This window comes from Nicotiana tabacum, chromosome 6 (genome assembly GCF_000715075.1).
Source record: "Nicotiana tabacum cultivar K326 chromosome 6, ASM71507v2, whole genome shotgun sequence".
In the NCBI taxonomy this organism is placed as follows: Eukaryota; Viridiplantae; Streptophyta; class Magnoliopsida; order Solanales; family Solanaceae; genus Nicotiana; species Nicotiana tabacum.
The window spans coordinates 4210453-4223949 of NC_134085.1; the positions used below are offsets into that span (position 1 = coordinate 4210453).

The 13497-nt window shown below is 36.9% G+C and overlaps 1 protein-coding gene across 1 annotated transcript; it reads left to right on the forward strand.

Moving 5' to 3' along the window:
* The first annotated feature begins 10876 nt into the window (after positions 1 to 10876).
* LOC107794446 (peroxidase 40-like) lies at positions 10877 to 12675 on the forward strand. Its single transcript, XM_016616930.2, has 4 exons — positions 10877 to 11224; positions 11307 to 11498; positions 11792 to 11957; positions 12048 to 12675. Exons 1-4 carry the CDS (start codon positions 10973 to 10975, stop codon positions 12452 to 12454), a joined length of 1017 nt encoding a protein of 338 aa, XP_016472416.1. The 5' UTR covers positions 10877 to 10972; the 3' UTR covers positions 12455 to 12675.
* Positions 12676 to 13497: the final 822 nt, after the last annotated feature.

Genomic DNA, 13497 nt, shown 5'->3' on the forward strand with positions numbered 1-13497 from the left:
GTAGGGGCGAAATATAGTAAAGTTAAGGTGGAATCTTGGTTTGACATAAGTTGGGGATTGAAGGTTGAAGTATTTGTATTAAATTACTTTAGGGAGATGTAGTCACTTATATCCAAATGTATCTTACCCCGACCCGCAGCCTACATTACAACCAATGAAAGTCCTATTTGATCTTAGACTGAATTAACTGCTCCGGATGAAAAAAAATATGTCAATAAAAGCCATTTGGATAGAAAAAAAAAGAGAATATATATATAAGTCCTGATGGTGGTGGCTTTTGATGTATTGGCTCTTAAAAAAGTAGGGGCGAAATATAGTAAAGTTAAGGTGGAATCTTGGTTTGACATAAGTTGGGGATTGAAGGTTGAAGTATTTGTATTAAAGTACTTAAGGGAGGTGTAGTCACTTATATCCAAATGTATCTTACCCGACCCGCAGCCTACATTACAACCAATGAAAGTCCTATTTGATCTTAGACTGAATTAACTCGATTAGTGAAGTATTACACTTAGGGCAAGCTTATGGTACGTCATTTGGGCCATATGAATGTTATTTCTGAGAGCGAGTGAATTTTTCCTATCTTGAGTTCCTACGTTATTAAAATTCATGATGTGTGGAACTAAGCTCTTTGATTGGGTGAGGGCACATGATTCATAAAGGAAAGGTAATGTTGTTGATCTCCATATTAGAGTAAGTAAGTGAATTATGAATAAAGCATGGTATTTGTGAATCGATTATTGAGGCGAGGATGTCATGCCTTTGTGTTTAAACTATTTTAAAGATTTTTGGTATAATAAGTTAAGGTTATTGCTTAATAGGTTGTGTCCATAAGTGTAGCTTGATTGCTCGTGGATGAGCAAATGTTTAAGTGTGGGGTATTGATGTGTGGCTATAATTCATGATTTTTGCACATTATATGCTTTGCGTTTTACATGATTTAATGTTAAATTACACTTTGTTTGAGCGTAATGGAGTCTATTTTATGTGTAGGTGCATCAAAAATGAAAGTAGAGCTAAAGGGATGCTTAAACGTCGAAAGCGCGCTCGAGAACGGTGAAAAGGAGAAGCCGGGCAAAAGCTAGTTCGACTAGGCTTTAGCCTGGCAAGGCCAGCTTAAAGCCAGCGCCTGGCGACGCCAGCTTAAAGCCAGGCTGAGGCTGGCGTTATCCAGCCGACGCCAGGCCTAAGGCCAAGCCCAATCCGAGTTTTGAAGGTTTTAATTATTTTCCGGCTTGACTAGTAGTTGACCTACACGTTTAGAGCTTGTCCCAAACATATAAATAGACCAAAAATGCCACTTTGAAGGACTTTTGCAACCGTAGGCAAGAATAGCTCGTGGAACACTACTTGGGAGTTGGATTCATTGATTTTTACATCTCTTTATCCTTACTCAATAATTTAATTATGCAAATTATTTTGGATATTTGTACTATGAGTATGAGTAGCTAAACTCATAATCTAGGGTTTTAATGGAGTCTGTTGAAGGATGATTTTCTCGTTATGTTAATATAGATTTGCCATAGTATTATCTCTATTTGTTCAACTATATGTTTATTGTTGTTGATTGAAGGGCTCTCAATTAGTTGTTCCTATTTAGTGTGCATTACTTGGGAGAGAGTGCATATTTAGGTAGTTGTTGAACATCATCGCTCCTAACGTATATGAGGGATCAATACGAAGGGTTTAAATATGGGATTAGAGATAACGAAACCTTGGGTGCGATCTAAGTAAGTTGTACTTAAAGTTAGCTAGCGTAATTCGGGAGAATATGTCTAGTATATTCTTGTAATTACTCGGGAGAGAGTTACGACAGTCAGAATGTTAATGATCGATAAAGAAGACTTAGGCAAATTTATAGCAAACATAACGGAAAGGATTCCGACAATAGGGGAAATCAGAACTTTAGATCATTCTCATTCTTGCTTACAAATTGTTTATAGTTAGTTCTTAATTACTGCATTTTCATTACGTAATATTTAATTAGTAAACATCCAACCTATTACTTAAATATCTCTGAAGATTTAATACATGAATGTGTGCAAGTCCAATAGCTGTTGATAGGTTAATTCCCTGTGGGATTCGACTCCAAACTTGTTAACCGGAATATATTTACAGCGATCGCTTTGTCCTTTTTATAATGCATAGTTAGTCTTGATAAAATATTTTAAAGATGTCGACTAATTTTGGTGCTACTCGGTCTAACTCTATGGATATCCATCTTGTCAAAATCCTTCACCTATGAATTGGTGATAATAATGTTTTTCATAAATTCAGGGAGCTAGAGAATTTTTTATCGATAAACTGCAGAAATATTTTGCAAAATATAGTAGCTAAGTAGGAAAACAATAATTTCAAGATTTGGGTTTTACTTTGAATGCTTTGAAATTTCATACTGTTGACAGTGATTTGGAACAATTACGACATATGTATTAACTTTACTTGTGCGTATATATTGGGACCATATTTGGGAAAAGTTAACTAATAAAATAGCAGTTCAATATGTTTAAAATATTAATAACATAATACGAGTAGGTCATTCTGATACGTACACTAGTCTAATATTAACATAGATTGTTACAAAAAGATTAAAGAGCCTTCAAACTAATTAAATCATATAAAATTGCACATGATTGTTGCAAAAGATTAACAAATTAAAGAAATTTCCAACTAAATATGTAAAACAATTTTGGCAAAACGCATCACCAAATGATAAGCTTATGTCACAATAAATTATTTTCTCTAGTCGTCAAATGTTCAATGTCTAAAAACTTGTACGGAGATTTCCTCTGGAGCAAAGGAACCAATTGCGTCAAGAAAATCGACTGTGTTATATATTAGAGCTTTTGACTAAAATTGTCCCTTATCTATAGGAATAGGTCTATATCTATCATCCCAATATAACTTAGAGCATCTTTAATGCCTCAATTTTGCTAAAGTAGAGCATCTTTGGTCTCACCAACAGATCTATATTAAAAACTAACGGTGCTATCCCTCTGACTCTCACATGGTGATTCCCCTCTAGGTTCTGCCTTCTTCATTTTCTTCATGCCTTATCCATTTTCTAGGGATATGGTCAAGCAAACCATTCATGTTAATGACTAGTTTTATTATAAGTAACAGCAAATTCAGGTGCATAACTTGTTAGTATTCATAGTCAAGCAAACCATTAGTTGATAGAGCAAAACCAAAACCAAAACCAAAATAAAGAGTCACTAAAATTATCTCCTTTATAGAGAAATAATGTTAAACATTTGAGAAACCAAGAAAAGCCTAATAGAAGAAGAGTCAGATCTAAGAAAAGAATAGTGAAGACCAAAACCCAGCAGCTGAAATCCTATTTAAAAACCCAATTGCGTTAACAAAAGTAATGTTAAAAAATACTCCTCGCTGTTTAGTGACCAGAAAAAACAGAGATCTTAGACAACTATTCTTGTGACTCTCTTACACCAGCCTTCAGCAACAAAATGAACCATTTACAGTAACAAAGTTGTTCTTTTATAACAGTAAAAGAAATCCTTTCAGACCAGCAAAAAACACCAAACTTCAGCAGCAAAACTTATTTTTTTCAGCAGCAACTTACATACTAAAACACAAATAGTATTCTTTGCTAAAATCTAGTCATAATTGGGGTATTCCACTACCATGGAATCTAATAATCATTGTTGGAGATGAAGAAATAAGCTTCTTCACTTGAGTTATTTTCTTGTTCCCGTCAATCGAGCTTTTTTCAGAGGGGCCTATTCAGAGGAAATGCAGTGGTTTATGAGCTTTTGGTTACGTGGTTCGTACTGGGATTATCTGTATTTGGGACTTTGATTGGGATTATTGCATATCGACTATCCGGAAAAATAAGTCAGCTCTGTGGTGTTGGGTCAACATAGTGATGAAGTGATTGGTCCTTGAAATAGGAATTCTCTTCTGGCATTTGTGGCAGCAATCTTGGATTGGACGGTTTGTGCTACTCGGTTGAGTTGGAGAGGAGCAATTCCGATGGTTTAGTTGCATGCGAGCAGATCTCGATGGTTTGAATACGGCTTGAGTTGGGTGTCTACTATGGGCATAAAGAATATGTGATACATTGCGGTTTCTCCTGGATCGGTATCTGAAGCTAATAGAGTGTTGGCATGGTTGGCTATCATATGTGAAGAGTGTGCATTTTTGGAAGAGCCTTGAGTTTTGGTTTGTAGTGTGTGGCTGGTAGCATGGTAATTACTGGGTTCTAAGGCTTTCGAGGTTCATGTTTTGTTGCACGGCCGGAATTTTATATGGGTGCTTAGACAGGATGATGGAAGGTGAGTGATGTATCAGCTATTTGATCTGCATAGTTGAGTCCGGGTATGGAATTTTTAGTATTCCTGAGGTTTTGGGACTAGGTGTCCCTGTATGTGGGCTATTTTTTGTTAGTGGATTGTGAAGAAATGTTAAGAATGGGGTAATTAATGGCATGTATTATCGATAGGTTTTTGTTGATCTTCCAAAGAATACTTATCTAATTGGGAAGGATCAGGATTCGGTTGTGAGCTATGTGGAGGACCAGCGAGAATATGTGTTTTGTATCAGGTTCAGTTTGTGTGCTCCTATGAGGCTGTCATTTTGATCATGTTACCAGGCAGGATGGATATTATTTGTGCCCCTAGCCTATGTTATATGCTACTCTTTTATGTTATGCCACACGGCGAGATTTTATGATTATTCCCCACGCACGTTGTAATTCTGTTCCGGCCTTATGGCGATGCGGGTGAGATAGCACTTGTGATGTTAATTTGCTCATTGCACCTTAGTTGTACTTGCTCCTTTCATGTTTATTTACTTCTATTCATCTTTTCCACAGATTTATTTGTGCACACTGTTGTACTTGATATCAGCATGTATATGATCAGTGAACCAGAGCATTTTTGGCTCGGTGAGCATTTGGGATCGGGCTGCACGCCGCAGCGGATGTTATGTGGGATACCCTTTCCTTGTGATTATTTGATGTTGTGTTTCGCTCTATGGGACGATTTGATGAGCACTATACTTTTGTTGTTGTACATGTGGTTCTCGTTAGAAAATTCTTATACCTTGTTTTTTCTTTATTTGTGGTGCGCAATTGAGTTATTGTTGGTTCAGTGTACGAGCTATGTAGTGTGAGAATTTGTGTGTTTCAGTGATAAGTCATCAGTTGGGCTGCTTGTATTGGCCGAGATGTGGCTCTTAGACCTGAGAGTGGTACTATGGTATTGGGGGTGAGGAGTGTTTGGAAGTATGTGGGTATTTCTGCTAATATTTGGATAATAGCCCTGGCGGGCGAGAAGGCTTTTTAACTTGTCGACTTCATAGGCGGCTATGAGTTCCTTCATGTTTCTTTATCATGGACAGTGATGTAGAGATCCGGAATAAGGTTATATTTAATGTGAGGTGTGTTGCCGGCATCCAGAGTGTTATTTGAACAGCTATGGTAGTCAGAGGTTATTGCTTCAGGCACTGAGTTGTGTGGAGCAGCATGTGATTGTATTCGGGATTGAAATTTTTGGCTCGATTCAGCTTGTTTGGGTGTGTTCAGTGTGATGATGTGGAATTTGGGTCCTATGATGAATTTCAGATGTTGAGGTTTGGGTTTGTAAGGTTATGGACTAAGGAGGAGATGAGACCTTCAGTTAAGTGGCATTGTTAGTTCTTCATAGGTGGGATGATGGGGAAACACCCCCGGGTGTATGAATGGTGAGCTCATGCAGTGGTTCAATGGTTTTGGAACGACTTCGGGCACGTTCGAGGACGAACGTATGCTTAAGTAGAGAAGGATGTAACGATCCGATTGGTCGTTTTGAGCAATTGTGCTCGATTCGGTAGTTTGAGATCTCGAGCAGCTTCATAATATGTGTATTGACTTGCGTGCATGGTTGAATTCAGTTGATGGATGATTCAGGGTCAAATTGGAAGAAGGAAACTAGCTTTGGAAGTTTAAACGGTGAGAATTTGACCGGAATTGGACTTTTGGGTAAACAGCTCCGGAATGGGTTGTGGATGATCTCAACAGCTTTTTGTGTTTATTTTGGACTTAGGCGCACATCCGGATTTGGATTTGGAGGTCTGTAGGATAGATTGAGGCATTTCGACGAAAGTTAGAAAAGTTAAAGTTTGGAAAATGTAGAAGTTTGGCCCATAGTTGACTTTTGTGATATCGAGGTCAAAATATGATTCCGAGAGTTGGAGCAGCTCCGTTATGTCATTTTGAACTTGTCTGCAAAATTTGGCGTTGTTCAGAGTTGAATTGATAAGTTTCGGCATGAGATTTGATATTTGAAGATTTGGAAATTCATAAGTTTGATTTTTGGTTTGATTCGTTGTTTTGCTATTGTTTTATGTGATTTCAAAACTCGACCCAATTTGTGTTAGGTTATATGACTTGTTTGTGTGATTAGATGAGGTCCCGGGAGTCCCGGATGTGTTTCGGATGGGCTACGGGTCATTTTTTCCTATGTTTGAATTGTTGTTCTGCTATCTGGTATTTCCTTCTATACGATCGCATTGATTTTCCCGCGATAGCATAGCACAAATTTGGATAGTAACATTTTCTTTCTATGCGATTGCATTGGTTTTCCCACAATAGTATAGCACAAATTTGGACTGCAACATTTTCCTTCTATGTGATTGCATTGATTTGTCGGCGATAGCATAGCACAAATTTGGACAGTAGCATTTTCCTTCTATGCGATTGCATTGATTTTCCCGCGATCGCATAAAACATTTTGGGCCAGTAGCTAATTTCTGCTACGCGATCGCATCACTTCTCCCGTGATCGCAATGAACAAACACCTGGGCAGACAGAACATATTCCAAAATCGAGAGTTACACAATTTTCATCATATTTTGACTTCTAGAGCTCAGTTCTTGGCAATTTTTGGTGGGTTTTTCACGAAATTCGATTGGGTAAGTGTTCTTCAACTAGAATTAAATATATTTCATGAATTTGTCTTTATTTTTATCATTTAAATTGTGTTTTGAGTTGGGGAAAGAGTTGGTTTTTGAAGAAAAATTTCAAAACGGAAAATCATGATTTGAGGGATCAAATGTTATCGGAATTTGATAAATTTTGTATGGTTGAACTCATTTTTGAATGGTGATCGGATTTTTGTAAAATTTGACGGGTCCCGAGGTGCGGGCTCGGGGGGTCAACTTTTGGGCCGATTTTTATATTTTTGTAAAGATTGAAACTTTATTATTCGGAGTAGTTCTTTATTCGATTTATGTGTGTTTTGGAGTTGTTATAGTTGGATTTGAGCTGCCCGGAGGTCTTTTTAACTGAGAAGTCCATTTTAGAGTACCGGGTTGTCGTCTTTGAGGTAAGTATCTTGCCTAACCTTGTGTGGGGGACTTCCCCTTAGTATTTAGTCCTCTTTGCCAATTGTAGTCCGTGCATGCGAGGTGACGAGTGTGTGCTCGGATTTATTTGTGAAAAATATGCTCTAGCTTCTTAGGTCCTTATGTGGAAAGTATCCTATTATGATTGAGTTTCCTAGTTGCTTAAATTGCCTATATATGCTCCATATGACGTTGTTAGCTTTCCTCTAATTCTTACGTGTTACATTGACCCTTAATTGCCTTAATTGAAGTGATTGCCTTCCTTATTGTTTTGATACTTCTTGATTGTGAGTTCCTCTATGACTTCGTGCAAATAGGTTACATGTCTGATTGTTGTTGTCGGTGTAGTTATCACATGCTTATTATGTCTTGTTGTTTAGTTGAGGTTTCATTGTGAAGTTAATTATTGGTACAAGTTTGGTAATAGTTGATTCCCTTGCCGGGACATATTTAATTCTTACTGTTGGTTCCCTTGCCGAGACGTGTTTATTCTTGTTGTTGACTCCCTTGCCGGGATACTGTTGTTTCTTTATTATTCCCTTGCTGGGATTATGTCGTGATTGGTGTTGATTGGTATATTGGGATTTGTTACACGCCGCAACAATATTATATGGATCGGGTTGCACGTCGCAATAATATTATGTGGATCGGGTTGCACGCCGCAACAATATTATATGTATCGGGTTACACGCCGCAACAATATTATATGTATCGGGTTGCACGCCGCAACAGATTTTTATGATTTGGATCGGGTTGTGACACCAGTAATATTATATGTTTTGGATCGGGTTGCACGCCGCAACAGTACTATATGATTGGGATCGGGTTGCACGCCACAACAAGAAAGAATAAAAGTTGATTCTTATGGTGAGAACGAGGGTAAAAGCACGAAGGGTGATGCCGTGCACTTTCTGCTGCTGTGTTTATTTGTTGTTATCAATTCAAATGTTTAAACTGTTTAATTCCTTTATTGTTGTGATCCTTGTCTTAGAACCCACTATGTTTTTAATACCTCACCGTATTTATATATATTTATTTATACGTTCCAATACTTCAAACTTCAATAATTGTTGCATCCTTAATTGAATTAGTTTCTCAATTATATCCCCTTAAACCGTCTGAGGTTGTATTTTTCTTAAAAAGAAATTTCTACTAAGTTTTAAGTTATCAACTCCCCTGTTAAAAGTAATAATTCTTCCGATGTTGTATTTTAAATTGAAAGGGGTACTTTCTTACTCGAATGATTTTTAAAAATAACTTCATCTTTTCTCGCCGATTTTCCAAACTTATTTAGAAATTGAAATTTAATTTATATTATGTAAATAGGACTTCTTGAACATCTTAAGTGCATTTGTATAGACATTTTGTATTGTATATCATGTGAATTTTATTGTTAAGAGTGAGATGGAAAAAATTGTGGGCACGAGGTACCATTTGTGCTGAAAGTTCGAAAGTTGAGACTATTATATGAGAAATCGAGGATTGAAATGGTCGGGATGGTGTATTAAACATGATGTGATTGATTGAGTTGATATTGTTTTCTTTAATTGGATATATTCTTACTTGTCTCCGTCTCTATTACGTCAGTATTGAATTGCTTGGGTTATCTGATTTACTTGGTTTCCGTTTGTTACCATCTGTGTTCTCCCTTTATTGATTATACTGTTTGTACTTGGATTTTCTCTCCGCTGTTGATATCACTTCGTTATCTTTATCTTGATGTTTTATTATCATATCCTGTTCATTTCATTTACTAGTAGGTGTCCTGACTGTTCCTCGTCACTACCCCACTGAGGTTAGTCTTGATACTTATTGGGCACCGCCGTGGTGTGCTCATACTACACTTCTGTACATTTTTGTATACAGATCCAGGTGGATTGATAGTAGTTATGCGGGTCGTCGCGGTGGAGACTCAAGGTAAATCTGCTATAGTGTTCGCGGGTCTCGGAGTCACCTTTATTTGTATTTACTTCCATTTGCTCCTTTGTTTCGGGGCAGTGATGTATTATTTTGTGAAATTACTCTTAGATAGGCTTGTGACTTGTACCACCGGTTTTGAAAATTTTGATTTATTCAAAGTTGGTTAATTTAAAGTTAGTAAGCATCAATGTTATTTCAGTTTATGTTAGGCTTACCTAGTTTAGAGATTAGGTGTCATCACGACTCCTTCGGAGGGATTTTTGGGTCGTGACACTTTTGAAAAAAATGTCTTGATTAATTGAGGTTTTAAGTTGGTTCTCATAGATTGATAACTTTAAAATTTTGGCTTTGGAAATAATTGTCATATAACGCAACAATTAAATTAGAAAAATTAACCCCAAGAATAATGATCATTAATCAAATCAAACAAAAATTATATAGTAATTAAGCTACTCTTTAAGAAAATTTTCTAATTGCAGCCGTACTTTCATGAAATATTTTTTTTGACCTTTTATCTAGAAATTAGTAAATCAAGCGTAAAAAAATTGAACTAAAATCGAACTTATTTTCCTCTTTTAAATAAAAGACCTAATTGGATTAACTAAAAATTAACTGAATCATTCATTCTTCCTATTCGGTCTTTTTGGCTAGTGGTAGGTATGTGCATCTATATATATACATATAGTGGCACCCGCATCCTTCAAATCCAAGATCCACCTCTGAAAGTGCTTATAAGCTAAAAAGCCATAAGTTGGGGGTGACCAACTTATGACTTATGGTTGATTTTTTCTTATAAGCACCTGGCTTAGAAGTACTTTGGGTATTTACCAAACGCGTAGATAAGCCAAAAAATGCTTATAAGCCAGTTTGACCAGCTTATAAGGTTAGCCAAACACCCTCTTAGTCTTTCATCGTGGGTTCAGTATTTTACAGTCACGTGAGAGTCACAGGGGATAACACCGTTAGTTTTCAACATGGGTCTGTTAGTAAGACCAAAGATGCTCCACCTTAGCAAAGTTAAGGGATTAAAGATGCTCTGAGTTATATTTGAGGACAAAAATAGACCTATTCCCATAAATAAGGGACAATTTTAGTCAAAAACTCTTATATATTACTTTAGCCTGTGTTAGTTTTAAGAACGGATATTTCCCTACGCATAGGAAGAGCACATGCATTAGGAAACCATATGAGTCTATCTTTTGTGATAAAACCTTCTGCAAATTCTCATACTCCAAAAGAGAAAGACCAAACAAGGATATAACTGGTTTCTTTGACCACAGTAGAAAACATTGGTTGCACCCAACAACTGTCTTTAGAAAAAGCAGATTAAAGGTTTAATTTATGAGGAAACACACAAGCGACATTGTTTGCCCAAAAAGCAGTGCATCCATGGGATTACTGAAGGGAATTCTATAGCTATAGCCAGCCACGTCCATACTGTAAGTTGAATGAGAATTAGTCTCTCCATGCATACCTCACGTAAATCAGTTGGTATTAGGTGGGTTGTTATAAACCATGGGACCTCCCATGCATGTAATCTTCATTTCTCTATTTGACTCATTATACTTAAGACTATGTCTTCTTCTCAACTGCTCTCTCTTTTTCCCTCTTTCTAACAGTGACCAATTTCTCTATTTAAGGCCTCAACTTTCACTATCTCCTTATTATTAACTTAACAACCATAACTTGCCATAAAAAATTTAGGAATACAATGGCTTCCTTCTACTTAGCTTCTTTCTGCATAATGGTACTGAGTTTTTCAATAACATCTGCTAGTGGAAATAGTGTTCGCAACAAAACATGCATTGATGATGCAACCATCGTATTAAGTTTTGGTTTGTACCAAAACAGCTGCCCAGAAGCTGAAGCTATCATATATTCATGGGTGGAAAGAGCAGTGTCTCAAGACCCCAGAATGGCTGCTTCTTTGCTTCGTCTTCATTTCCACGACTGCTTCGTTAATGCAAGTCCACTTTTTCTTTTTCCTTTTTATTTGAATAGTATATTTTATGTTAAATAATATTCCATATGTAAAAGCATTTCAGGGATGTGATGCATCATTACTGCTGGACGATACCCCTAATTTTACTGGAGAGAAAACAGCTGCCCCAAACTTGAACTCATTGAGGGGTTTTGAAGTGATTGATTCCATCAAAGCTGATTTAGAATTGGCTTGTCCCCAGACTGTATCTTGTGCTGATATTCTTGCTATTGCTGCTAGAGATTCTGTTGTTATGGTATTATATTATTCCATTTACTACTAACAAATAAGAAGGGGAGCCTTGGCGGTAACTGATAAAGTTGCCGTCATGTGACCAGAAGGTCACAGGTTTAAGCCGTGGAAACAGCCTCAATCGGTCTTGCGGAAATGCAGGGTAAGGCTGCATACAATAGACCTTTGTGGTCCGGCCCTTTTCCGGATATTACGCATAGCGGAAGCTTATTACACCGGACTGCCCTTTTACTACTAACAAATAAGTAATTCAGAACTTTTCCAATAATGCATGCAACTCCAATATAATTATTGCAGTCAGGTGGTTGGGGGTGGCAAGTGCAAATGGGGAGAAAGGATAGCTTAACAGCTAGCAGAAAAGCAGCAAATAACAACATTCCTGGACCAAACTCTAATGTTGCCACCCTTGTTTCCAACTTTCAAAACATTGGTCTTTCTCTTCAAGATATGGTCACTCTCTCTGGTAAACTTAATTTGAAGGGCTATATGAGGGCTAGATGATATTATATTGATTTAACATATATAAGACTAATTAATGTTTATTATACTGAAGGTGCACATACAATTGGAAGGGCTAGATGTTCAACATTTAGTTCCAGGCTAAATGGGGGTAGCAATTCAGACATGAACTTGGATTTCTTGCAGTCACTGCAGCAACTGTGCTCAGTTTCTGATACAAACACAACACTAGCAAATCTTGATGACATGACACCATCAACGTTCGACAATCAGTACTACGTTAACCTTCTCTCAGGAAAAGGGTTGCTTGTTTCAGACCAGGTCTTAGCAACTGGGGATGGCAATACTAGAGAAATAGTGCAAACTTATGTGGATGTTCCATCTGCTTTTTTTGAGGATTTCAAAAACTCCATGCTCAAAATGGGAAGCTTGGCACCACCAACTGGAACAACTGGTGAAATCCGTGTTAACTGTAGGATTGTTAATCAATTTAATTCTTAAGACTCCATGAAAATCATTACTATTTTTGTAATTATGAACTAAATTTCGACGACGCTTATAAAATTTTTTGCGTACCCATACATCAGTTTGTTGTCCAAAGCCATACCGGCTCATCCTCCAAAATAGGAGTCTGGATATTTTCGCAATGCAATGATTTAACATAGCCTAAAGAGGAAAGCAATCTTCACATCCCATTCACAGCATTCTTTTTCTTTTCTTTTTTTAATCAAAGGAGAAACCACGAACATAACAGAGAGGGCAACTTCCACCCTTCACAAAATCCGAATTTCCCCGATGCATCATTCCCTTCTTTTTTACTTTGTAGGCTAAGCTCAGCTGATACTGAACACAAAATGGTGATATTTTAGGACTGCAATGTGATTTATAACTCGTAGCAAAAAGTCGCAATCGGTGAATGCGACTATCGCATTTAGTGAATGATGACTTATACATCGCAAGCAGCGAATGTGACTTCTAAATCACAATCATAAATGAGACTTATAAACTTATATCTCTAAAGTTGGAAAAAAAATGTTAACGTCGGAATTTTGTGGAATTTGTTTCCTTCGGGTGAGAGATTTGTATTTTCCTTGGTTAAAAACGATGAAGTTTTTTTTTTCTGATTTCTTCAAATATAATATTTTCTGTGCTCTTAATTTGGTGTCAGGATTGGCATTTCTTCTTGATTTTATTTTTGAGATTCTAAATAACTCTACTCAAGAGTCAATAATGTTAAAATAGGAGGAATTTTAGTTTTACTCAAGTGACGGAGTGGTACATCATCTGACTATTATTAGGTATGTCGTCACTTATAAAATTCCACGGATAACAGCATATGCGACTTAAAATGCAACCCGACATAAATTGCAATCTGCATGTGCGAGTGAGTCACAATCAGCAAATGCAACTTATAATCGCAATCATTAATGAATGCGACCTATAAATCCCATTTAGTGAATGGCGACTTATTAATTGCAAGCAACGAATGCGACTAATAAATTACAATCATTAATTGAGGCTTAAAAACTTATATCTCTAAAGTT

Bases quoted from the DNA above. Each gene is read 5' to 3' on its own strand.
- LOC107794446 (XM_016616930.2), top strand. From the start codon at position 10,973: ATGGCTTCCTTCTACTTAGCTTCTTTCTGCATAATGGTACTGAGTTTT. The intron at 11,225-11,306 runs GCAAGTCCACTT...AAAGCATTTCAG, and splicing joins TCCACGACTGCTTCGTTAAT to GGATGTGATGCATCATTACT. The intron at 11,958-12,047 runs GTAAACTTAATT...ATTATACTGAAG, and splicing joins AGATATGGTCACTCTCTCTG to GTGCACATACAATTGGAAGG.